We start from the raw sequence: 25,579 nt of genomic DNA on the forward strand, positions 1-25,579 counted from the left end.
AAACCTCAGATTTCCAACTTCCTGGTTGGATTTTTTCTCAGGTTTTTGCCTGCCATATGAGTTCTGTTATACTCACAGACATCATTCAAACATTTTTAGAAACTTCAGAGTGTTTTCTATCCAAATCCAAATTATATGCATATTTATGGCTGAGTAGCAGGCAGTTTAATTTGGGCACGCTTTTCATCCAAAATTCCCAATGCTGCCCCCTACCCTAGTGAAGTTAAGGACTACAAAAAGAAAACCAGCCTCGTCCCAGACCACGATGTCCTGCTCCCAGACAAACTAAACAACTTCTTTGCTCGCTTTGAGGACAATACAGTGCCAACGACAATACAGTGCCAACTACCAAAACCTGCAGGCTCTCCTTCACCGCAGCCAATGTGAGTAAAGCATTTAAACGTGTTAACCCTCGCAAGGCTGCCGGCCCAGACGGCATCCCTAGCCGCTTTCTCAGAGCATGCGCAGACCAGCTGGCTGGTGTGTTTACGGACATATTCAATCAATCCCTATCCCAGTCTGCTGTTCCCACATGCTTCAAGAGGGCCACCATTGTTCCAGTTCTCAAGAAAGCTAAGGTAACCGAGCTAAATGACTATCGCCCCGTAGCACTCACCTTCGTCATCATGAAGTGCTTTGAGAGACTAGTCAAGGATCATATCACCTCCACCCTACCTGACACCCTAGACCCACTCCAATTTGCTTACCTCCCCAATAGGTCTACAGACGACGCAATCTTAATCACACTGCACAATGCCCTAACACATCTGGACAAGAGGAATACTTATGTAAGAATGCTGTTCATCGACTACAGCTCAGCATTTAACACCATAAATAAAGTCTCGTCCCCGCCATGTGCAACTGGGTCTTCCTAACGGGGGTAAGGGGGTAAGAAACAACATCTCCATCCCGCTGATCCTCAACACTGGGGCCCCACAAGGGTGCGTTCTCAGCCCTCTCCTGTACTCCCTGTACTCCCTGTTCACCCATGACTGCGTGGCCTCCAACGCCTCCAACTCAATCATTAAGTTTGCAGATGACACTACAGTGGTAGGCTTGATTACCAACAACGACGAGACGGCCTACAGGGAGGAGGTGAGGGCTCTCGGAGTGTGGTGTCAGGAAAATAACCTCACACTCAACGTCAACAAAACAAAGGAGATGATCGTGGACTTCAGCAAACAGCAGAGGGAGCACCCCCCTATCCACATCGATGGGACAGTAGTGGAGAAGGTGGAAAGTTTTAAGTTCCTCGGCGTACACATCACGGACAAACTGAAATGATCCTCGCACACAGACAGCGTGGTGAAGACGGCGCAACAGCGCCTCTTCAACCTCAGGAGGCTGAAGAAATTTGGCTTCTCACCAAAAACACTCACAAACTTTTACAGATACACAATCGAGAGCATCCTGTCGGGCTGTATCACCGCCTGGTACGGCAACTGCTCCGCCCACAACCGTAAGGCTCTCCAGAGGGTAGTGAGGTCTGCACAACGCATCACCGGGGGCAAACTACCTGCTCTCCAGGACACCTACACCACCCGATGTCACAGGAAGGCCAAAAGGATTATCAAGGACAACAATCACCCGAGCCACTGCCTGTTCACCCCGCTATCATCCAGAAGGCGAGGTCAGTACAGGTGCATCAAATCTGGGACCGAGAGACTGAAAAACAGCTTCTATCTCAAGGCCACTAACATTGAGTGGCTGCTACCAACATACTGACTCAATCTCTAGCCACTTTAATAATAAAAAATTGGATGTAATAAATGTATATCTAGTCACTTTAAACTATGCCAATTTATATAATGTATACATACCCTACACTACTCATCTCATATGTATATACTGTACTCTATACCATCTACTGCATCTTGCCTATGCCGTTCGGCCATCGCTCATCCATATATATTTTTATGTACATATTCTTATTCATTCCTTTACACTTGTGTGTATAAGGTAGTTGTTGTGAAATTGTTAGAATACTTGTTAGATATTACTGCATGGTCAGAACTAGAAGCACAAGCATTTCGCTACACTCACATTAACATCTGCTAACCATGTGTATGTGACAAATAAAAGTTTATTTGATTTGATTTCAATTTTAAAAAAAGTTGTCAATACTTTTCCCCCTGATAACCAGCGCACTTCTGTATGTTGTAAAAGCGTTACATGGTCGCTGCCCATATCATTGCATAGTGCAGAACATACACAAGAGTTCAGGGGCATTGGTTTAACAAAGTTAACCATTTTCACTGTAGTGTCTAAAATGTCTTTCAAGCTGTCAGGCATTCCATTGGCAGCAAGAGCCACTCGGTGGACGCTGCAGTGGACCCAAGTGACGTCGGGAGCAACTGCTTGCACGCGCGTTACCACTCCACTATGTCTCCCTGTCAAGGCTTTTGCGCCATCATTACAGATACCAACATGAGCAGCAGCTACGTTTGGCTACATATGGACCGTTAGTGGAATTACGAGAGAGTAACGGTTAATGTCATTGGATGTTAATTATTTGACAAGACTAACTTTATTTAACATTGTGTTGTTATTTCGCTGAACACTAGATTTTTAAATAAATTTTTTGGCAGTGAAACAAGGCTACTCAGTCGAGAAAAAAACCTCACCCAAATGTATAGCCCCGTTGGAAAATATAAATGGATTGTTTGAAAATGTGAATCACATTTTTATTTGGCGTACCACCGACGGCATTGCGTAACCCAGTTTGCTGTAGCAGACCCAGAAAGACCCAGACAGGCTCAGGATCCTCAGTATTGACGTGGTGATGTGGTGGGCCTGTAAACTGTGCGCCCCCCCCCCCCCCCACACGTTCAGCACTTTACCCAAACAACACCAGTTTAAAGGGGGGTATGTGGGGTCAGTCTCCTGTACAGAAAGCCATGGTTCCGGCTTAGATCCACAGGACACTGGTTTGACATTAGTGGTGTTCAGGGGGGAATGCTTATGTTTTTATAAGATACTTTAGTTGTGTTTTTAGCCTTTTGCTGTGATTTTATGAATCAGCAACCCAAAGAATAAGTTGACTTTTTAGAAAATATCAGATAAAAAGAGTTGGCCAGCCGGCCAAACTGAGCAGTCAGGGGAGAAGGGCCTTGGTCAGGGAGGTGACCAAGAATCCGATGGTCACTCTGACAGGACAACCATCTCTGCAGCACTCCACCAATCAGGCCTTTATGGTATTGGCCAGATGGAAGCCACTCCTCAGTAAAAGGCATCAAACAGCCCGCTTAGAGTTTGCCAAAAGTCACCTAAAGGACTCTCAGACCATGAGAAACAAGATTATCTGGTCCTTTCATATATTTATAAAAAAAAAAAAAAAAAACGTTTTTCTCCCCAATTTCGTGGTATCTAATTGGTACTTACAGTCTTGTCTCATCTCTGCAACTCCCGTACGGACTCGGGAGAGGCGAAGGCCGAGAGCCGTGTGTCCTCCAAAATACTACCCAGCCAAGCCGCTTCTTGACACAATGCCCTCTTAACCCGGAAGCCAGCTGCACAAATGTGTCGGAGGAAACACCGTACACCTAGCAACCATGTCAGCGTGCACTGCGCCCAGCCCACCACTGGAGTTCCTAGTGCACGATGGGACAAAATCATCCCTGCCGGCCAAACCCTCCCCTAACCCGAACGATGCTGGGCCAAGTGCCTTAGACCACTGCGCCACTCGGGAGGCCTCATTCTTCTCTGGTCTGATGCAACCAAGATTGAACTCTTTGGCCTGAATGCCAAGCATCAGATCTGGAGGAGACCTGGCACCATTCCTACAGTGAAGCATGGTGGTGGCAGCATCATGCTGTGGGGATATTTTTCAGCGGCAGGGACTGGGAGACCAGCCAGGATCGAGGGAAAGATGAACGGAGCAAAGTACAGAGAGATCATTGTAGCGTCATACCCAAGAAGACTCGAGGCTGTAATCGCTACTAACGGTGCTTCAAAAAAGTACTGAAGAAAGGGTCTGAATGTGATATTTCATTTTTTTAAAGTTTAATACATTTGCAAACATTTCTAAAAACCTGTTTTTGCTTCGTCATTATGGGGTATTGTATGTAGATTGATGAGTAAAACATTTTTGAAATCCATTTTAGAATAAGGCTGTAACGTAACAAAATGTTGGTAAAGTCTGAATACTTTCCGAATGCACTGTGTACATGTGTGTGTCATTAAGGCTTCCGTTGATTGAGTCTTCAACAAAATAAGTGTAATTTCAGTTGACTTTCTGGTGCCTGTGAAAAACCTTGACGTTTCTTAGATAGTTTTTTTGTGGCACATTTGGAGTCGTGCTCTGCTGCTGCTGCTGGGCCTGTGAGTATGGATGAATCATGAGTGTATATTGTGTGTCGTTTGGCCTCAGTCAAAAGCAGCATTCCCCTTAGAGAGCCCGGCGAGGCCTGCATCTGCGAGGATTGGGTTGGGATTTTCATTTTCTTGAAACACCTTCTGTTCTGTTCTGTGGTGGTCCCAGCGGGGACTATAGCGCTGATATTTTTAGAGGGCATGTTCCGAAAGCCTCCGTCGCCAAGAGGGAAGGACAATGGTGGGTGTGATGTTACATCGATACTTGGCCGCGAGTGGAGAGGAGTGGAGTGGAGGGAGGGGGGAAGGAAAAATCCTGGGTGGCCTTGATGAGTTTTGGAACGCCTCTTCTCCGAGGAATTTCACACTGTTAAGAGCACCCCACAGACCGACCAGAGAAAGACTTTAAAATGGCCGGCCAACATGTAGCCCACATATGTACAGCCCGGCTTCATGCCAACACAGTGCCACAGACATGTTAATGCACTACTTCCTACCCACCCCATGTCCTTAAGCGGTCTTAACTGTATGCTAGGCAGTCCTGCTCGTAATGTTCCCTCAAGAGGTTTCAGGAAATGTTCGAAGAGAACTGGCAGTGGGACTCAAAATGGCTGCCAGTCAGTGCAGGGAGGGCTCCTTCCACTACCCAGAAAGCTTTGGGAGCTAGACCGGTGGGGCCATGATTGTTTAATTGTGAGTATGGGTTTGTAATCAGCCTTATTGTATTGAAATGGGAGAGACACAGCAGGGGAGAGAGAGAATGGACTGCAGGCAATGCTGCCTGCTGAATCTGAGAGATGCTGCTGATGTTATCCCACCAGTTTACCATATGTGTTTTCTTTTTTACTGTTCTCTAAATGGAGATGTTTAAGATGAATTAGCAAGCGATGCAGGGTTTGTTGTGTTGTTGTACGAGTGTAGTAGTATCACCTGGACCTTGGTGCTGTCTGTCTGTCTGTCTCCCTGGGTTTGTGTAGTTTGTAGTCCTGGTTCGTAGACTGGTAGGTCTTGGTTCACGGTAGTCGGCCCACCCCTGGCATTACTATAGCACAAAGCCAACAAGAGACAAAACTACAGATGGATTGAAGAATATTGATGTGTGTGACCCGCGGCTGCCTGCAAGCAAGGCTGAATAATTCAGAGATGTGTGTTGTGACGACGGCGTAACACACACTAATCTCAGCCCTGTGTGTTGCCTCTCTCTCTCTCTCCCTCTCTCTTTTTCTCATAATTCGCCTACATTTCCAGGTTGGAAGTCTAGATTATATGGGTAGTTTCCTGTCTCCTTTGACACACCCAGTGATGCAGTTCAGCGTTCTCATGTGGAACTCTCATATTTTGAAGAACCTGCAAGACCTGCAATCCTGGATGTATTAACACCACATATTCCCATCCGGCTAGTTTCCTACACTGTACTTTGAGGACAAACACAACATCAAACCATTTTTAATAACATAGTGGTGTGTGTGTGTGCGTACGGTGGTGGCCCACGGGTGAGTGTGTATGTGTCCATGTCAGTGTGTTTCCATGTCAGTGTGTGTGTGTCTTTACTCGATATGTTATGCTTGAGTTACAGTATTCCAAAATGAACCTCCATCTTTATTACACTTTTTATTATTGTTTTATTAAAACTGGACTCTAGAGATTGTTTTATTGTCACCCAGAGGTAGCCTCTCCTCTCCACTCCGGGTCACTCAACTAACTGTGTGGTGTTGTGTTGTTTCCTGTGACTCCAACAGATCCAGAGTGCGCCCTCGAGAGCGGACTGGAGGATGGTGAGGCTGAGGCCGGGTCCAGGCGTTTGAGGAAGAGGCTTCTCTCTCCAGAGGAAGGCGAGGAGGAGGAGGAGGAGGAGGCCGCGCTGCACAGCTGCGACAGCTGCCGGCAGGTGTTCGAGTCGCTGAGTGATCTCACCGAACACAAGATTAATCAATGCCAGCTGACAGGTAAACAACGCTCAGCCCACCGAGCTTCCCTTCTCTCTCCACCAGTCAGTTCTATCTCTCCCAATCCAGTCTCCCCACTGGAGAATACTATAGGAATCCATAGTGAGCTGGGTACTTCACCACACGGCCTGTAATTGACTACAGCACTAGTCTACCTTAGATGAACATTGCATGACATGAAATAGGTGGATTTCCAGTATGACACACTCACAAAAACTCAATTTCTTTTGCATGCATTATATGGATAGTTTCCATTCTCCTTTGCCGTTACTACACAGACACACAACACAATGTGTATGTATCCACACACACACACTTCCTCTTACCGTACTGATCAATTGAGTATTTAGGCACCTCACTACACCACGCCACACAGATTCTCAGTAGTCAAAGCCAATGTCATTGAGGTATCACTGTAACCAGACCTCCTTGGTAAGTGGATCCCTACTATAGTGAGGTCCCTCTTAGTGTGGAGGCATCGTCCATGTCTACTGGGACCCTGGGAGGAAGACGAGAGAAGGAAGGGTGCCATTGGTAGACTGTGTCATTGAACCTGAGATGGATAAACAGAACACTGCTATAAATACTCTGACAAGGAGGCTCAGAGAACTAATGATATGAGCTGCTGAAGGTTTCCTCCTTGTGATTCTCATGGACTTGGTGTCCTCCTTTACCCTGTCCCTTTACCATCCTGTACCGTCCTGTCCCTTTACCATCCTGTACCGTCCTGTCCCTTTACCATCCTGTCCTGTACCGTCCTGTCCCTTTACCGTCCTGTACCATCCTGTCCTGTACCATCCTGTCCTGTACCATCCTGTCCTGTACCGTCCTATCCTTTTACCATCCTGTACCGTCCTGTCCTTTTACCATCCTGTACCGTTCTGTCCTGTACCGTCCTGTCCCTTTACAGTCCTGTACCGTCCTGTCCTTTTACCATCCTGTACCGTCCTGTCCTGTACCGTCCTGTCCTGTACCGTCATGTCCCTTAACCGTCCTGTCCTTTTACCATCCTATACCGTTCTGTCCTGTACCGTCCTGTCCCTTTACAGTCCTGTCCCTTTACCGTCCTGTACCATCCTGTCCTGTACCGTCCTGTCCTGTACCGTCCTGTCCCTTTACCGTCCTGTCCTTTTACCATCCTGTACCGTCCTGTCCTGTACCGTCCTGTACCGTTCTGTCCTGTACTGTCCTGTCCCTTTACAGTCCTGTCCCTTTACCGTCCTGTACCATCCTGTCCTGTACCGTCCTGTCCCTTTACAGTCCTGTCCCTTTACCGTCCTGTACCATCCTGTCCTGTACCGTCATATCCTTTTACCATCCTGTACCGTCCTGTCCTGTACCGTCCTATCCTTTTACCATCCTGTACCGTCCTGTCCTGTACCGTCCTATCCTTTTACCATCCTGTACCGTCCTGTCCTTTTACCATCCTGTACCGTCCTGTCCTGTACCGTCCTGTCCCTTTACCATCCTGTACCGTCCTGTCCCTTTACAGTCCTGTACCGTCCTGTCCCTTTACAGTCCTGTACCGTCCTGTCCCTTTACAGTCCTGTACCGTCCTGTCCTTTTACCATCCTGTACCGTTCTGTCCTGTACCGTCCTGTCCCTTTACCATCCTGTCCCTTTACCATCCTGTACCGTCCTGTCCTATACCGTCCTGTCCCGTCCTGTCCCATACCATTCAGTACCATCCTGTCCTGTCCCGTCCTGTACTGTCCTGTCCCATACCGTCCTGTCCCGTCCTGTCCCGTATGTCCTGTCCCGTACCATTCTGTACCGTCCTGTACTGTCCTGTCCCGTCCTGTACCGTCCCGTCCTGTCCCGTACCATTCTGTACTGTCCTGTCCTATACCATACCGTACTGTCCCATCCTGTCCCGTCCTGTTGTGTACCGTCCTGTCCCGTGCTGTACCATCCTGTACCGTCCTGTACCATCCGGTTCTGTACCGTCCTGTCCCGTCCTGTACTGTACCATCCTGTCTCGTCCTGTAGCGTCCTGTACCGTCCTCTACCGTCCTGTCCCAGGATGAGAAAAACAGTCTGTAACAGTCTATTTCTTCTTGTAATTTTTGGGAGAGATCACTTAGTTTTTCTCTTAACATGATAGGGTAGAAAGTAAACAGAATGAAGATGAAGATAAGTTCATGTGAAGAGGAAGACTTACTTTATGTTAGGAGTTTAATTGTGAGAGGGGGGCTACAGTAAGCATTGTCCTATCAGACAGCAATATATACTCTCCTCTCTTTATACGCAGACATAGTTTGATTTCATATTTTGCAATCCGCAACCAGCCAACTGCAAATTATAGGGCAGGACTGCTTCAGAGTGATCTCAGATTTCCAAACAACCAGTAAGATATCCCATATGAGTGTTACAAAGATTTTCCATTAGCAGGAAGCCTGTCTCACTGAATGAACAGTGTGTGTCTGTGCGTGCTCGCTCACCCGCTTGCTCACGTCTGTGGGCGCATAGATGTACGCTACTGTTCAAAAGTTTGAGATCACTTAAAAATGGCCTTGTTTTTGAAAGAAAAGCACATCACAGGAGTGATGGTTGTTGATAATTGGCCTCTGTACTCCTATGTAGATATTCCATTAAAAATCAGCCGTTTCCAGCTACAATAGTCATTTACAACAATAACAATGTCTACACTGTATTTCTGATCGATTTGATGTTATTTTAATGGACAAAAAAAATGCTTTTCTTTCAAAAACAAGGACATTTCTAAGTGACCCCAAACTTTTGAACGGTAGTGTATGTGTGTCAGAACATGTGTTTATGTGTGTACTGCTTCACAAGCAGGAAGCCAATCAAGCAAAGTGTATAAGAGAGAGAGCCTAGCCTACTTTTCAAAAGGTGTGAAAATCTGTTGAATGTGCACTTGCAAATTATGACTTTCCTGGCTTGAGTGGAGCCCTCAGCCGTCTCCTCTCAATACACCCAGCAATCCCTCAAACAAATATTGATTCCAGCACATTATATTTGGCACATACATATGAAATCGTTGCACAAAGGCAATTTGATTAAAGGTAGAGTAGGAAAGAAGCTCATGCTGTACCATTGACTTCTAACAGTATTGCCGATTTCTAATAGCTCTTTGATTTGTTTGGTACCTTACCTTTTTCCTATTATGTTTTGATTGGGAACAAAGGGAGGTATATTTCTAGGGGCACCTTTAAAGTGCTTTGAAATGTTTTCAGAATTGTCTTTTTAGCATTTTGAGCAAGACAAGAGTCAAGCATGTTCTGACTCAGACAGGGTCTTACATTATCTAGACGCGGTCACAATTAACAACTCAGGCATATTATTTATCCTATAATTAAGCAAAGACCTTTATTAATGTCAATCTCACGGACAAATAAGACTTAATTGCTGAATGCTGGAATGCTGTAGGTTGGCTAAGAACCCCTGCAAAACCTGAGCATTATGCACGACCACTCTATAGGTATTCAAACACAGAGGGAGAGAAAAAATACACTTTGAGATACAGCAGACTGTGTGTGTGTGTGTGTGTGTGTGTGTGTGTGTGTGTGTGTGTGTGTGTGTGTGTGTGTGTGTGTGTGTGTGTGTGTGTGTGTGTGTGTGTGTGTGTGTGTGTGTGTGTGTGTGTGTGTGTGTGTGTGTGTGTGTGTGTGTGTGCTTCAGTCGGGAGTCTTCTTCCTATGTGGCTGGCATCCATTACCAATTAATCAGCTTTACATCAACTCTCAGCTCACAGATGGATTCTTTATTAAAACAACATTATAATCAACAACCAGCACCTACTGAATCCTCCACTTCTACAAATCAGTTTTTAGGTTTTATTTTTAGAAGACCCATTCAGAGCTTGACGACCCAATCCTGATATTGAGAATTAGTAGGATTTTGTGGAAAATGTAGAAATTGTTGTTGCAGTAGATATTCTTAATTGTTTGTGTTGGTCCCATGTTTCATGAGTTGAAATAATAGATCACAGAAATGTTCCATACGCACAAAAGCTTATTTCTCTCAAATTTTGTACACAAAATTTGTTTACATCCCTGTTAGTGAACATTTCTCCTTTGTTGAGATAATCCATCAACCTGACAGATGTGGCATATCAAGAAGCTGATTAAACAGGTGCACCTTGTGCTGGGACAATAAAACGGCACTTTTGAGGGAGCGTGCAATTGGCATGCTGACAGCAGGAATGTCCACCAGAGCTGTTGCCAGGGAATTGTATGTTCATTTCTTTACCATAAGGCACATCCAACGTCATTTTAGAGAATTTGCCAGTATGTCCAACCGGCCTCACGTATGGCGTTGTGTGGGCGAGCGGTTTACTGATGTCAACATGGTGGCGGGAGAGTTATGGTATGGGCAGGCATAAGCTATGGACAATTTATTTTATACCTTTATTTATCTAGGCAAGTCAGTTAAGAGAAAATATTATTATTTTCAATGACGGCCTAGGAACAGTGGGTAAACTGCCTTGTTCAGGGGCAGAATGACAGATTTTGACCTTGTCAACTCAGGGATTCGATCTTGCAACCTTTCAGTTACTAGTCCAATGCTCTAACCACTAGTCTACCTGCCGCCCCAATGAACACAATTACATTTTTTGATGGCAATTTGAATGCACAGAAATATGAATGCACAGAAATACTATGACGAGTAGCTGAGACTCATTGTGAGGCTCATTTATTTGAAGGTTTCTGTGACCGACAGATGCATATCTGTATTCCCACTTATGTGAAATCCATAGATTATGGCCTAATGGATTTATTTTAATTGACTAATTTCCTCATATGAACTTTAGCTTTTTTTTACAATTGCTTCGCTACACCCACAATAACATCTGCTAAATATGTGTATTCGACCAATACAATTTGATTTGATGTGATTTGAAACTCAGTAAAATCTTTGAAATTGTTGATTGTTGCATTTATATTTTTGTTCAGTATAGTTAGCTTAGTAAATATTTACCATGTACTGTCAACTTGAGGAGATTTCAGAATGCATGGAGACAGATATGTATACCCATGCAGGCACATTAGAAGTGGGTAGTATGGAGAGAAAAAAATCCATATCGCAATAAATATAATTTTTTTTGCGCTAACTATAAATCAGTGATAAATTATTTTTGGGGGAGGTGCTAGAGCTGGCTGATATGGACAAAAAGTTATATAGTGATATATGTTACTCTTTTGCTTGATAAAAACCAAAACAACCATTTTTTTATGTGCAGTTGCTTTACATTAATTACAGGGCTCTACAGGGCTCTAGATAATATTTTCCAGTGCCAAGTAAGACAATAGAGATGGTTCAAAATGTAAGCTATTTCATTTAACATATTCAGGAAATGATTGATTGATATTTTGATGTGCAACCTGTCCAAATAGGATCCAGAATTATCAGATGTATTTTTGGCTCTTCAGAGAATTTGCAGACATCTTTGTGCATATTGGGCTATAGGCTATATTAGTCACCACCTGAGGAAGAGGGAACTCAAAACACTTAGCTAGATTGCTAACTCTAAATATTATATTGTTGCTAGATTGCCATGTAGGCTTATTGATTAATCTATCACTAAATGTAGGCTAATGTCATACAAAAACTTCCCAGCGCTAGGCCTAGGCTACTTGTTGTACAACTATTCACTGCAACTGGCTCCATGCATCATACTAACTACAGCCTACTCTGCTTGTAAAATGGTGCCATGAACTCAATATTAAAAGGTGAGAAATACATGATCTACTCCCATAAAGCTGTGACTCTCCTCTCAGTAACTAGAACAACAGTAGTTTCTTTGAAAACCCTATTTTTCCCACAATAGCATTTTGATCAACGGTAATGCTTTGTGCTTCCCAGAATGCATCTCTCCATCCTCCTTGCGCACAGTGGGGAGAGGGAGTGAGAGTCAGCAGCCGACAGAAAAACAGGGACAGGCAGATACTTTCAGAGCAGGGATCAACATAATGCATAGGCTATTACTGTTGACCAAATAATAGTTTTAGAAACAATCTACAGGGATGTTGTGTGGGAAAATCACCGAAAATTTCAGACTTAAGCAAAATGCTTCGGTAAGAGGAAGGCAATGTCGGTGTCGGAAATCTTTGGTTTATCGTCCCAGCTCTAAGGCACATGCACACCACAAACAAATGAGTACCCATACCCACCGTCTCACTATCCCTTGGTAACTAAACCTAACAACACGATCTACAGTTTAAAGAACAAACCCCGGTGCTGTAGCATACTGTATCTCGGCCTACTAGACTACGCCCAACAGACAAGAGAGAGAGAGTTGTAACATGTCACCCTGATCAATGGCTGCCATTGTCTCCCCACCGTCTGGCTGAGGTTTAACACCTCTCCATGCACTTAAGCCGTGACCACTGCAGTGCGCTAAGGGAGCACGGGGGTATGGATTGCCTCGTGTCCCCGATGCGATCGGTGCTATCGATCGTGCTAATGCTGGACTGCGGAGGAAGGCAAGAGATAGCCTGTGAGAGACGAGAGGAGGGAGAGTGCTGCAGGAATGTGTCTCCAGAGACTGTCTTGGGCTGGGGCAGGGCTGTAGGAATGCTCCCCCGGAGGTAGACTTCCACTGTTCGAGTACAGGCTGGGGTGGAAGACAAGGCAGGGCTGGAAGAATGCTTCTCTGGAGAATCGAGAGTGGAGAGGGTTGGAGAGGCTGGGGCTGGTCTGGAGGAGTGCTCCCCCAAAGTGGCCATCTAACTCTGGGGCAGGACTGGAGGGGCTCCGAAGGGCAAGGGGGCTGGGTGTGGGGGTAGATGGGGGAGGCGGGCGCGGCCCCCCTCCAGGCTCCAGGATGGCTGCGGATCAGGTTTCCGTGTTGGGATCAGCATCCTGCCGTCAGGGCTTTAGGCTGCCCAGGGGAGGAGGCAGCAGAGAGAGGAGTTAGGAGGCAGCCTTTTATTCCGTAGGCCTCTCTCTTTCCGCTAGCTTTGTCTCTCCACAGTCTCAGTCTTCCATTGTCTGCTCCGGCTTTCATTGTTAGCGATTATGTTGCGGGAAAGAGACACCTATGGTTGGTCCTCAGTGTGGCATGGGTTTTCTTTTGGGCCGCACACACATGTTAATAGTTGAGATACATGACAGTGTAATGGCATGTAAGAAAATGTACACTTATAGTAGCCCTTACTGTCTTTTAATGTAAATAAGGACAATGGCACCAGTACTGAGTTTAATTCAAGGCAGTTTGGTTTCACAACGGCTTACCTTGCCAGTGTCAATTTTATTCTCGTATACTGCTGCTGTGCTGGAGGCATTTGAATAGCACAGTGCACACAGTGCTGTCATCCTAGTGGTCATACTTTCATTACTGGCCCGCTCCCTAGAGAAACACCTTTTCTTGTGTCCTTCACTAGAGGAGAAGCACAGCTCGTCCCTCAGGAGAGATATGTGGCCTGCTATTTTAACCCTCTGTGAGATGACCTTTTTAATAAGTGTCTTTCTCTGTTTTCTTGCCGGCCACTGTGAGAGCAAACAGAGCATGTCTTCTGCTTCCCTCAGATAAAGAAATCAATCAGAAAGAGAGAGAGAGAGAACTGGGCCATATATGGATTTATATTATGTAAATTCTTCCCTTTTTCTGCTCTTGCCTGTGGAGATTTAGCGATGCATTCAACATCCGATAAAATACATTTTAGATTTATGAGAAAAATACAAATGAGGTATATTCATGTACTATGAAACAATGAGTTGCACTATTTCCTAGCAAGACATTGCAGGCAATACTGCAGCGATTTGATGTGATTTGGTAGGGACATGGGAACACAGAGGCATACTGTTCAGTTCTCTCTGTTAATGATTTAGCTCTGTTTATTGTCAAGCCTTTAGAAAGAATTTCATTACAGTAAGGCTCTCTGAATATGTTCTCGTTGTCTGAATTCGTACACCAACATGTTGGTTCAAAGTAAAACAAGTCTTTGGGTCAGCGGCATGGAAACGTTCAGTAATACCCACAACTGTCATTAACTAGTTGCTGGCGGACCGTGTTTTGTAATAACTGTTTCCAGTAGGATCTCATTGGCAGACCTGGAGCTTTTTTTCCACACAGAAAAGAAGGATGAATTGATCCAACGGCTGCTTTGTGGCGACCAAAAAGAACACTCCTACAAAACCACAAAGACTTGATTTGCTTCAAAAGCCTTTAGCAGTAGACACCGATAGAGAGGAGACATGAGCAGCCCTGAATAGCCCAACTCTGAGCATTCTGCCGGTCATCAGAAATGATGCCTTGTTTTTGCCTGGGCGTCTTGCGACAGCGCGGTACAAAGTGTGGCACAGTGATTGCAAGGCTTTGAACGGGGGAGAGGTGGTCAGGGGAGAATAGCAGCGACTTCTGGCACAACGTAGGCACTGAAAAGAGAATTAGGTTGGAGTCTTTCCCGAGTTTGTGTGTGTGTGTGCGTGTACGTGTGTGTGCGTGTACGTGTGTGTGCGTGTGTGTGTGTGTGTGTGTGTGTGTGTGTGTGTGTGTGTGTGTGTGTGTGTGTGTGACTGTGAGAATGTGTGTGTATAAAGTAGTAGATCTGACTCCTCAATGTAGCAGCCCCTTGTGCTTGCTCTCTGTATGACTGAGCCGGTAACATTAACAGGACTGTCATTAGGATTTCAAAGCATATTATGCCCTCATGAGGGTGCCCTCTTCTTCTTTCCCCTGTGCTTCACACAGCACACGTTATGCACCGTATAAAGTATTTATTGGTCTTTGTCAGCCGAGCTTGGCAATTTCTACAGTAACACAATCAAAATAGTAATGGAGGAGTCTGTTTGTTTATGGATGTGGATGTGTATGAGACAGACGTAATCTGATGGCCAACTCAGACCAGCTTGGCAGCTCGGCTTCTCTCTGTCTCTGACCCTTTTTTTTGTACCCACTTCACTTGTCTCTTTATCTATTGTTATCTCTCTCTGTCTCTCTTAATTCAATTTCAATTTAACAGGTTTTATTGCCATGGGAAACATATGTTTACATTGCCAAAGCAAGTGAAATAGATCATAAACAAAAGTGAAATAAATATTAAAGAAATTAACAGCTAACATTATACTCACAAAAGTTCCAAAAGAATAAAGACATTTCAAATGTAATTTTATGTCAAAATACAGTGTTGTAATGATGTGCAAATAGTTAAAGTACAAAAGGGAAAATAAATAAACATAAATATTGCTTGTATTTACAGTTCTGTTTGTTCTTCACTGGTTGCCCTTTTCTTGTGGCAACAGGTCACAAATCTTGCTGCTGTGATTGCAAACTGTGGTATTTCACCCAATAGATATGGAAGTTTATCAACATTGGATTTGTTTTCGAATTCTTTGTGGGTCTGAGTAATCTGAGGGAAATATGTGTCTCTAATATGGTCATACATTTGGCAGGAGGTTAGGAAGTGCAGCTCAGTTTCCACCTCATTTTGTGGCCAGTGTGCACATAGCCTCTTGTCTTGAGAGCCAAGTCTGCCTTCGGTGGCCTTTCTCAAAAGCAAGGAAATGCTCACTGAGTCTGTACATAGTCAAAGATTTCCTTAATTTTGTCTCAGTCACGGTGGTCGGGTATTCTGCCACTGTGTACTCTGTCCAAATAGCATTCTAGTTTGCTCAGTTTTTTTTGTTAATTCTTTCCAATGTGTCAAGTAATTATCTTTTTGTTTTCTCATTATTTGGTTGGGTCTAATTGTGTTGCTGCTCTCGCTCTCTGTCTTTCTCTGTCTCTCTCTCTGTCTTTCTCTGTCTCTCTCTCTCTCTGTCGGTCTCTCTCTCTCTCTGTTTCTCTCTCTCTGTCTCCCTCCCTGTCTCTCTGTCTGTCTCTCTCCGTCTCTCTGTCTCTCTCTGTCTCTCTCGCACACACGCACCAATACACACACATACAACCGTTGTGCGCGCACACACACACACACACACACACACACACACACACACACACACACACACACACACACACACACACACACACACACACACACACACACACACACACACACACACACACACACACACACACACACACACACACACACACACACACACACACAACTGCGCGCTTGCACTTTCCACCTGAGACTAAACATAATTTGTAGCTGGAGGGGCTAAACAACATGCTGTGTCTTTAACATTCATCCAGACAACCTCCTTTGAGATCGGATGGAGACAGAGGAGCAAGGTTGATAGGCTAATGTAATGGGAAGGATACAGATAATATCATGTAAGTATCCGTATTTGTATTTGCAACACTGTTGTAGTTTGCCCTTTTTTTTTACCTATGGTCCGTTTGTCGTGTGCAGACACGTCACTAGGATTGTTTGACGGTGGCTTGGTCATGGTGTAGCAGGCTGACTCTCCATCTCTCTCTCCCTGGCCCTGGCTCTGCTTGCTCTTTGTTCACTCTCCTACTCAGCCTCCAAGTCTTTTTCAGTGGGGCAGGCAGAAGAATGGCACATTAAATCTTAATAGGACTGCGTCTGGCCTTGTTGAATTGCAGAACGTGTTAAGCCGGTGCTTTCCTCCCCCTTGGCACATGCTCGTGGAAGTGGAAAACAATTGAATAAAAGAAACCGCTCCCTCGCTCTGTAGCACCAAGTGACTCTGGCTTCTAGTCTGAAGCAATGAGACAACCGAGAGAGAGTGCTACACAAATGACTTAAGCCCCTGTAAAGACCCTGTAACACAAATTACTTAATTGCTCACAGCACATACAGTGCCTTCAGAAAGTATTCACACCTCTTGACTTATTACACATTTTGTTGTTACAGCCTGAATTAAAAATTTATTAAATATTTTTTCTCACCCATCTACACACCCCATCATGACAAAGTGAAAACATGTTTTTAGAAATGTTTGCAAATTTATTGAAAATGTAATACAGAAATATCAAATTTACATAACTATTTATAGCCTATTTTCTATACTTTGTAGAAGCGCCTTTGGCAGCGATTACAGCTGTAAGTCTTTCTGGGTAAGTCTCTAAGAGTTTTCCACACTTGGATTGTGCAACATTTGCCCATTAATCACACTTCTTCAAGCTCTGTCAAATTGGTTGTTGATCATTGCTAGACAACCATTTTTAGGTCTTGCCATAGATTGTAAATTAGTCAAAACTGTAACTCTACAACTCAGGAACATTCACTGTTTTCTTGGTAAGCAACTCCAGTGTAGATTTTGCCTTGTGTTTTAGGTTAGTATCCTGCTGAAAGGTGAATTCACCTCCCAGTATATGGTGGAAAGCAGACTGAAACAGTTTTTCCTCTAGGATTTTGCCTGTGCTTAGCTCCATTCTGTTTATTTTTTTTATCATGGAAAACTCCCCAGTCCTTAACTATTACAAGCATACCCATAACAAGATGCAGCCACATTGCTTAGTTAATTGCTTTGCCACATTTTTTTGCAAACAGGCTGCATGTTTTATAATATTTTTTATATTGTACAGGCTTCCTTCTTTTCACAATGTCAATTAGTATTATGGAGTAACTACAATGTTGTTGATCCATCCTCAGTTTTCTCCTGTCACAGCCATTAAACTCTGTAACTGTTTTAATGTCACCATTGGCCTCAAGGTAAAATCCCTGAGTGGTTTCCTTCTACGGCAACTATGTTAGGAAGGACGCCTGCATCTTTGTAGTGACTGGGTGTATTGATACACCATCCAAAGAGTAATTAATAACTTGCTTAAAGGGATATTCAATGTCAGATATATTTTTTTTACCCATCTACCAATAGGTGCCCTTCTTTGCGAAGCATTGGAAAACCTCCCTGGTCTTTGTGGTTGAATCTGTGTTTGAAATTCACTACTCTACTGAGGAACCTTACAGATAATTGTATATTTGGGGTACAAAGATGAGGTAGTTCAAAAATCATGTTAAACACTATTATTGCACACGGAATGAGTCCATGCAACTTATTATGTGACTTGTTAATACTCCTGATCTTATTTAGACTTTCCATAACAAAGGGACTGATTACTTTTGACATTTTTAAAAACATAATTCCACTTTGACATTATAGGGTATTGTGTGTAGGCCAGTGGCAAAAACAATCTCAATTTAATCCATTTTAAATTCAGGCTGGAACACAACAATATGTGGAAAAAGTCAAGGGGTGTGAATACTTTCTGAAGGCACTGTAGACATACAGTATGATTCAGGTAGGTACAGGAATTACCGTGCCACCTATATAGACACCACTACACAGAGTTCCCTGCCTGGAGACTGAACCAAAAATGGCATCAGTCCTCACATAAACGCAGAGATGCTATCATGAAACGAAAAGATACTCGAGAAATAGGGAACCGCAGACCGACAGCATTTGCAGCAGCCCAATGTATGATAGGACTAGAGAGAGACAGACAGACAGACAAGGAGATTGAGACAGACAACACTAGCAGGTTGCACGGTGAATGCAGGCAGGGCATGGCATGGCATCTTTGTTGGAACGTAAGAGGTGGTAATTACCTAGTGATGAGTTGACTGGTTGTGTGTCCAGTGCACGGTGCTGCTGGGTGGGGCTGCGGGAGGCAGATAAGACCCCCATGCTGGAGCTTATCTCTGAAAACCGAGAGGCACCAGGCCCCGCCAGGCAAATCCACTGTACGGCCCACCGTCTGCGTCTAGCCCCCTGACTTATTAACGACATCATTAATGCCAGACAAGTTACGTGCATTGACTCTTCGTTGAGAGGGGAAATGTGATAAAACAAATAGAGTCTAGATTCCTGGATGCTCGAACCGGTCGACCGACCCCTGTGCCTAAGAGGCATCGGTGGGTTGATGTGTTTTGAAAGTGAGGAGATTCTGTGGAGATGTGATGTTTACCAGGTAGTGTTTCAGCCTATGGAAAGGCACGGAGAGTGAGCTCAGATCTTACCTCTGGGGGCTTCACTCGTTCTACTCAGGGTCCCAGGAATTCAAATTATTATCATTTTTTTCACTGAAATGTGCTGCTGCTCACCAGAATAATGATAAAACAGATACAAAAAAACACAACTAGACCAGTGGGGAAAAAAGCAGGATAATGAATCTTGAAGGTTCTATCTGTTAAAAGACGATTCTGAGATAATTGGCATTAATGTTCCAAACCCCCATTGGTTTGAATGGTGTCAACACTTTTTTATCTGGTATTTATTGAACTTAACAACATTGACATACTTCAAAAATCACGTTGTTGTCATGCCTCCCTTGGAGTTCTGGAGAAGTTTGTATTGCAAAAACGGTTGTAATGCTCCGCATGCTCCAAGTGGCACATTTTTTATTGGAGGTCACATTTCAAGAACCCTTCCCCACAAGCCCACAGAAGGGAGATGTGGTTATATGTGTCACTGTTTTCCGCCCTGGAAAGACACATTTTGTAGAGAGTTGTTGCGTATGCTAGTTTCAAGTGTGGCCGACAGTCTGCGATCTATATTTATTGAAATTGAAAGTCGATTATGCTGGTAAAGTCAAATGTCACAACACATTCTAAACCGTTGTGGTGACAAACACTTTTTTGCCTTGTCTTCATTCGTTCACATAGCTGCTGGCTGCGCTTTGCTACCAACAAAAAAATTGGGAAGATTGCCCATTATTTCGTTTTTGGAACGACCCAAAAAACGGAGGCATTGGGAGAACCTATTCAAGTAAGCAAATACATTGTAGGCTAACTCAACTGAGCTGCTAGCTAGCTAACTTTACACACTGTTTAGCGAAGTTAATTAAATGTCATCTAGCTACTTCTTGTCCCTCATGCTAGCCTTTACAGCCAAATATCACTTCAGAAAGATAAATATATATATATATATTGACGTGGCCAGCATTGGGGCGGCAGGTAGCCTAGTGGTTAGAGCGTTGGACTAGTAACCGTAAAGGTTGCAAGATTGAATCCCCAAGCTGACAATGTCAAAATCTGTTGTTCTGCCCCTGAACACGGCAGTTAACCCACTGTTCCTAGGCCATCATTGAACATAATAATTTGTTCTTAACTGACTTGCCTAGTTAAATAAAGGTAAAATAAAAAAAAACATATACAAATTGTAGACCAATTTCTCCCTTTGAAATAACAGAGAAGTGTTGTGAAAATCAGTGTGCTGCAAACGTTCTAAAATGTTTTGGTGGCAGTGCTTGTTGAATTTTTTTGTACTCGCGCACTGTTGCTCCTAAGGCACTAATCTGGTGAACACCTTTGGAGCTCTGCCCATTTGATTAGTTTGATGTGTTGCGAGAATTTTTTATTTTTTTTTGTTAAAGACTCCAGTCACCTAAGTCATAGACTGTTCTCACTGCTACTTGTACCGAAGCTCCAAGCATAGGTCCAAAAGGCTCCTTTACAGCTTCTACCCCCAAGCCATAAGACTGCTGAACAATTAATCAAATGCCCCCCCCCCCCCAACTCGGTACCCTCTGTATATAGCCTCATTATTGTTCTTTTATTGTTTTATTTTATTCAGTAAATATTTTCTGAACTCTATTTTCTTAAAACTGCATTGTTGGTTAAGGGCTTGTAAGTGAGCATTTCACGGTTGTATTCGGCGCATGTGACAAATACAATTTGATTTGATTTGATTCCGACCCCTCTTTAGCTGATTTCTGCCATGGAACTTTCCCAGGCTTTCTGTTTTAGGGAAGCCTGGTTCGCTATGAGGCTATTCCACTACAGACTCCACCTGTAGTGTTATCTCTTCAAGATGTTTATGAACTTGTGTGTTTGTTAGAATGTATCTTCATCAATAACAACACTTTCAATTAAGCTATAACTGTACATGTGGTTGTTCGATGAATAGATAAGTTAAAATTCTGACCAGAAACCTTAACGTTATCTCAAGATGACTTCTTTGACTTTATAATATTGTGTTTGCGGTTATCATGTTTCCTTTCATCAGTAGGCATCCTAGCAGGTGTCTGGCGTGCCTGCGACAAATGAACGCTCGCTAGCTTGCTCTGGTTAGAATTAATAAACAATCACGTGAAGTGTGAAACATGAACAAACATAATTAAAACTCGGTATTAGCATATCAAATGCCAATGAGCTTTTCAGGGCTGATGTACTTATTTAAGATAATGTGTGTCTCTGTGTCTTGAGTTTGTATGGGACTAAATGGGGATTTTGGAAACAGGTTAGTTCGCTGTACAGCACTATACACAGAACATGGCACTTAGTCCTAAAAAAGCCCTAGCAATGGCTTTTGGACATTAATAGCTGTTAATGCTTACTAATGAAAAGGTCACTGTATTTTTTTTGCCTACGTCTGCGTGGAAATGTACTGCACATTGATACCCTAAGGGCTTGTTCCTGAGACGCATACGGCTTTGCCAAACTGGCCAGCAGTGCGGTGGGATGGAAGGATGGATGGAGGGAGGGCGGGCGGTGGAAAGAGTGACTGGTCCGACAGGTTTATATGTCCCCACAGGCTGTATTCTGTGGACCGGGCTGGACCCAAAGGAAGGAACAGAGCCAGCTGTGTGACGGCATTCTGCTGGCCTGCTGGCCCCTGAGCTTCAGGAACTCTGGGCCCGAATTCACAAAGTAATGTCTCAGAGTGCTGATCTAGGATCAGGTCCCTCCTATCTATATAATCGTACACTCTTAGAAAAAAGGCGCTATCTAGAACATAAAAACTGTCTTCAGCTGTCCCCTTAGGAGAACCCTTTTTGGTTCCAGATAGACCCATTTGGGTTCCATGTAAAACCCTTCCCACAGAGGGTTCTACATCTTAGTAATTAAGCAGATGCTTTAATCCAGAGCGACTATAAGTAGCATACATTTTCATACTTTAATCCCCCATACTGGTCCCCCATGGGAAATGAACCCACAACTCTGGCATTGCAAGTGCCATGCTCTACCAACTGAGCCACACAGGACCCTGTAAGGTTCTGTGTTTATTTTCTTAGTCAACCTTGTGTTCTGTTTCTTTGTGTTCTTGAGCGTAGACCTGTCTCTCATTTGTGTTCATTGATTTCACCTGTGTTAGTTACTCACCTGGTCTCATCAGCTCCTTATTAGTTCAGTTCATTCTGTGTGTGCCTTTGTGAGGTATTGTTCGTTTTGACTCTACTAAGCCCGTTCCTAGCTCGTTTGTGAGAACCAGTTATAGCCTTCAGTCCTAGTCTTGATTCACCTGCCTGTTTGCCTACCTGTGTATTGTCTGCATGTGACCACGATTCCTGCCTTCTGTGAATGTGAAATATACACCTTTTTCTCCCTGAGTTTAATTACAGACCCAAAAAGGTTATACCTGGAACCAGAAAGGATTCTCCTATGGGGACAGACGAAGAACCCTTTTGGGACCCTTTTTGCTGAGTGTGTTCATTATGGCAAAACCTAGATCAGTAGTACTACTCTATCACAGTCTCAGTGTTTCCCCTCCAACTCCTCCACCTCCCCTCCCATGGGTTGCTGCTTTTTGCCAGGCCAGGGGGATGGTGTCTGGGGTGGGGCGGTGAGGGCCAGAGCATCCCCCCTTTTGCCAGGATGGGGAGTCCACTACCCACCCACAAGACAGATTTCCTCTAACGTCAACTTGCAGTATAACACAATTGTTCCTCTGCACTAATTGCCCATTTTTCGAAGCTGGAAGGTGGTGGTATCATAAAAAAATGTTTATGTGCAGGATGGGTGTCGTTCGCAGGATCTCTTAGGGTACCGGCTGGACTGTGCTTTGGCAGGACAAACACTATGGTGTGTGTGTGTCCATATGTACTGTAATAGTATGGACTCCAACCCATAGATCTCCTCTCATGCTTCAGAGAGACGACGACGACGACGACGGGGGGGGTGTTGCTCTACTGCTGTGAATGTTAAGGTTATCCAATCTATACATCTCACACCGTCCTACTTGATGGAACGGCTGGGGGGGGGGGCCGGGACTGCCAATTGATTTGATCAGAGATAGAGCTTCTCTTAATTAAAGCCACGGTTGGTTGGAATTCTGCGGAGGGCTGCACAATGACTAGCTTTGGCCGTGACTCTGCTTTAAACTGAGGCATTAAAACCCCTGATTGAATAGTAAACCACCTGTGGTACTCTAGCCGAGCCCTGAATCAGTCGCTGTTTTAAAGAGAGAAGAGCCCCCTGCAGTCGTCATTTCTACCAACCTCTACAGCCACAATAACATCCAGCCATTTAAATCAGCTTCATTCTATATTCACTGGATGTACACAAAAAAAAACAAATCACATTTTCAAAAATAGCTCAAAGGAATTATGTCAGCCAAGAGGGACTGGGTTTTAGTAAACAAAGAAGCAATCTTTATGATTAGGACATCATGTGCCCTCAGTCAACGCATGAGGCATCCTGCTTTCTCCACATCGTAGGACAGGGTTTGTTCAACATACCCCACAAATAGAGTCAACACACCAAAACCCTAACTTGTGATTGGATTTTAATCCGATAGCATTATTATTCCGGTCTCCCATTGGCCATTCATTACTCTCACATGGCGTCTGTGTGGGCTGTGATCACCCAATCAGCATCCAGACCGTATTCCAGAGAGCATGCTTCCGTTTGCATCCCTTAAACCCTGTGAGATCCTCTCTCTCTCCGGGCCCCACCGACGGAATGCCTAATTCCAAAGTAAACTGATTGCTCTCTCCGACAAGATTACACTGTGATGATGTTATCCAAACGAGACGGTGCTAATCCGCCATGGATGCAACCAAGGTGGGCTAGAAGGAGGATGCTTACCCCAACATGACTGATCAGCATGTTAAGAGAAATGAGGGAGGTGGAAAAGAATAAAGAAAAAAAAACACAAGTGAGTTAGATTGATTGAAAGAGTGCGAGAGAGAGTTGTCGGTGTGGGGGTATGTAGAGGAAACTTAATTTGCTTCTCACCTCAGGCAACTGGGCTCTGAGGCCAGTAAATATGCAAGCATGGCCGAGTCTGGCCATCAATATGCACACCCTGGATGATTACTAATCTCCACTGCAGAACACCAGACAGTACTAAGGTCTGCTCAAGAGCACTATGCAATGTGAGGAGGAGGAAGAGGAGGGGGAAGGGGGGGGGGGGCTAGAGCAACTAGATCATGATCAGATCATGGGTGGTTTAGGCAGCAGTTTAGGATATGCATGAGATTAGGAGTTCCATACTGCCTGGGCTCTTAGCTGCATTCAAGATTGCAACCTTTTTGCAACGTTTCAAAATATGTTGGGCTTCAAGGCCATTCTCACTGTCTTGTCTGGATTTTATTCAAGCCCTCTTCAACAATTAACTTTTACAATGAAGACAATTATCCATCTAGTGCATAGGATTCTAGAAACAGTGAGCAACAGTTAGGTAAATCCAGACCTAATCACAATTGAGATGTTGTTGCCGGATTTGATAACGAGCAGTTCATGCTTGAAAAGCCACAAATGTTGCTGAGTTAAAGCAGTTCTGCATGGAAGAGTGGGAGAAAACTCCTCCACAACATGAGAGACTGATCAACAGCTACAGGAAGCGTTTGGTTGGAGTCATTGCAGCTAAAGGTGGAACAACCAGTTATAAAATGACTTATAAAAATAAGTATGTAATTGTTGTGTTATTTGTTCACTCAGGTTCCCTTTATCTAAGCACTGTACACCCCCCCCCCCCCCCACCACCACACACACACACACACATTGTAGGTAGAGGGCTGCACTCATTAGGTGTGTGCGAGGCTTACCCAGACAGCCAGATAAACCAGATGCCTCGGGATGGCCAGGGGTCATCTCTCTCTCTACCAGAACATGCTGTTGATGTCCTTGGTTCCCTCTCTCTCTACATCTCTCTGTAACACTCTCTCTCTCTCTCTCTCTCTCTCTCTCTCTCTCTCTCTCTCTCTCTCTCTCTCTCTCTCTCTCTCTCTCTCTCTCTCTCTCTCTCTCTCTCTCTCTCTCTCTCTCTCTCTCTCTCTCTCTCTCTCTCTCTCTCTCTCACCCTCGCTCTCTTTCTCCCTTTCTCTCTGCTCTCCCTCTCTTGCTTTCCATCTCCCCCCTCTCTCTAGCTCAGTGCTATACAGTCATCACACACATGCATTTGTGCTCAGTACTAAAGAACCTGTCAGTTATCAGGAAGGAAGGGAGGAGACAGGGGAGTTGTCTGTGGCCCTAGTCTTAATGCCTGAGGGGGTGCTACGTGTGGAGGATAGTTAGTGCCGGCTGTAGCTACCTCAAGTTGCAGGTGAACACGTTCTCATTTGTGAGACTTAACTGTGTTTGAATCACGCCTCCTGTGGGGAAATATGACGACTTTCTATGATAGAATGAGCAGTGATAAATGCCCCAAAATGTGTAATATCTGTAGTCTGAGTAACTCTGTGGGAGAACCCTGTAAAACACACACAACCTAACCTCAGTGTATGGTCTCTTTCAACATTATTGACTACTTTCCGAGGTTGGAGCATCAGAGTGAGCTGTGTTTCC

The 25,579-nt window shown here is 44.3% G+C and overlaps 1 protein-coding gene across 5 annotated transcripts in view; it reads left to right on the top strand.

Annotated features, from left to right (window-relative positions):
• The window catches only part of LOC129814002 (zinc finger protein 521-like), a 164,040-nt gene that overhangs the window by 34,172 nt on the left and 104,289 nt on the right, over positions 1-25,579 (top strand). For all 5 annotated transcript variants that reach the window (XM_055866720.1, XM_055866724.1, XM_055866721.1 and 2 more), the window contains exon 3: positions 6,051-6,257. In XM_055866720.1, coding sequence (XP_055722695.1) covers positions 6,051-6,257 — 207 coding nt within the window. The remainder of the gene's footprint in view (positions 1-6,050; positions 6,258-25,579) is intronic.

This window comes from Salvelinus fontinalis, chromosome 17 (genome assembly GCF_029448725.1).
Source record: "Salvelinus fontinalis isolate EN_2023a chromosome 17, ASM2944872v1, whole genome shotgun sequence".
Classification (NCBI taxonomy): domain Eukaryota; kingdom Metazoa; phylum Chordata; class Actinopteri; order Salmoniformes; family Salmonidae; genus Salvelinus; species Salvelinus fontinalis.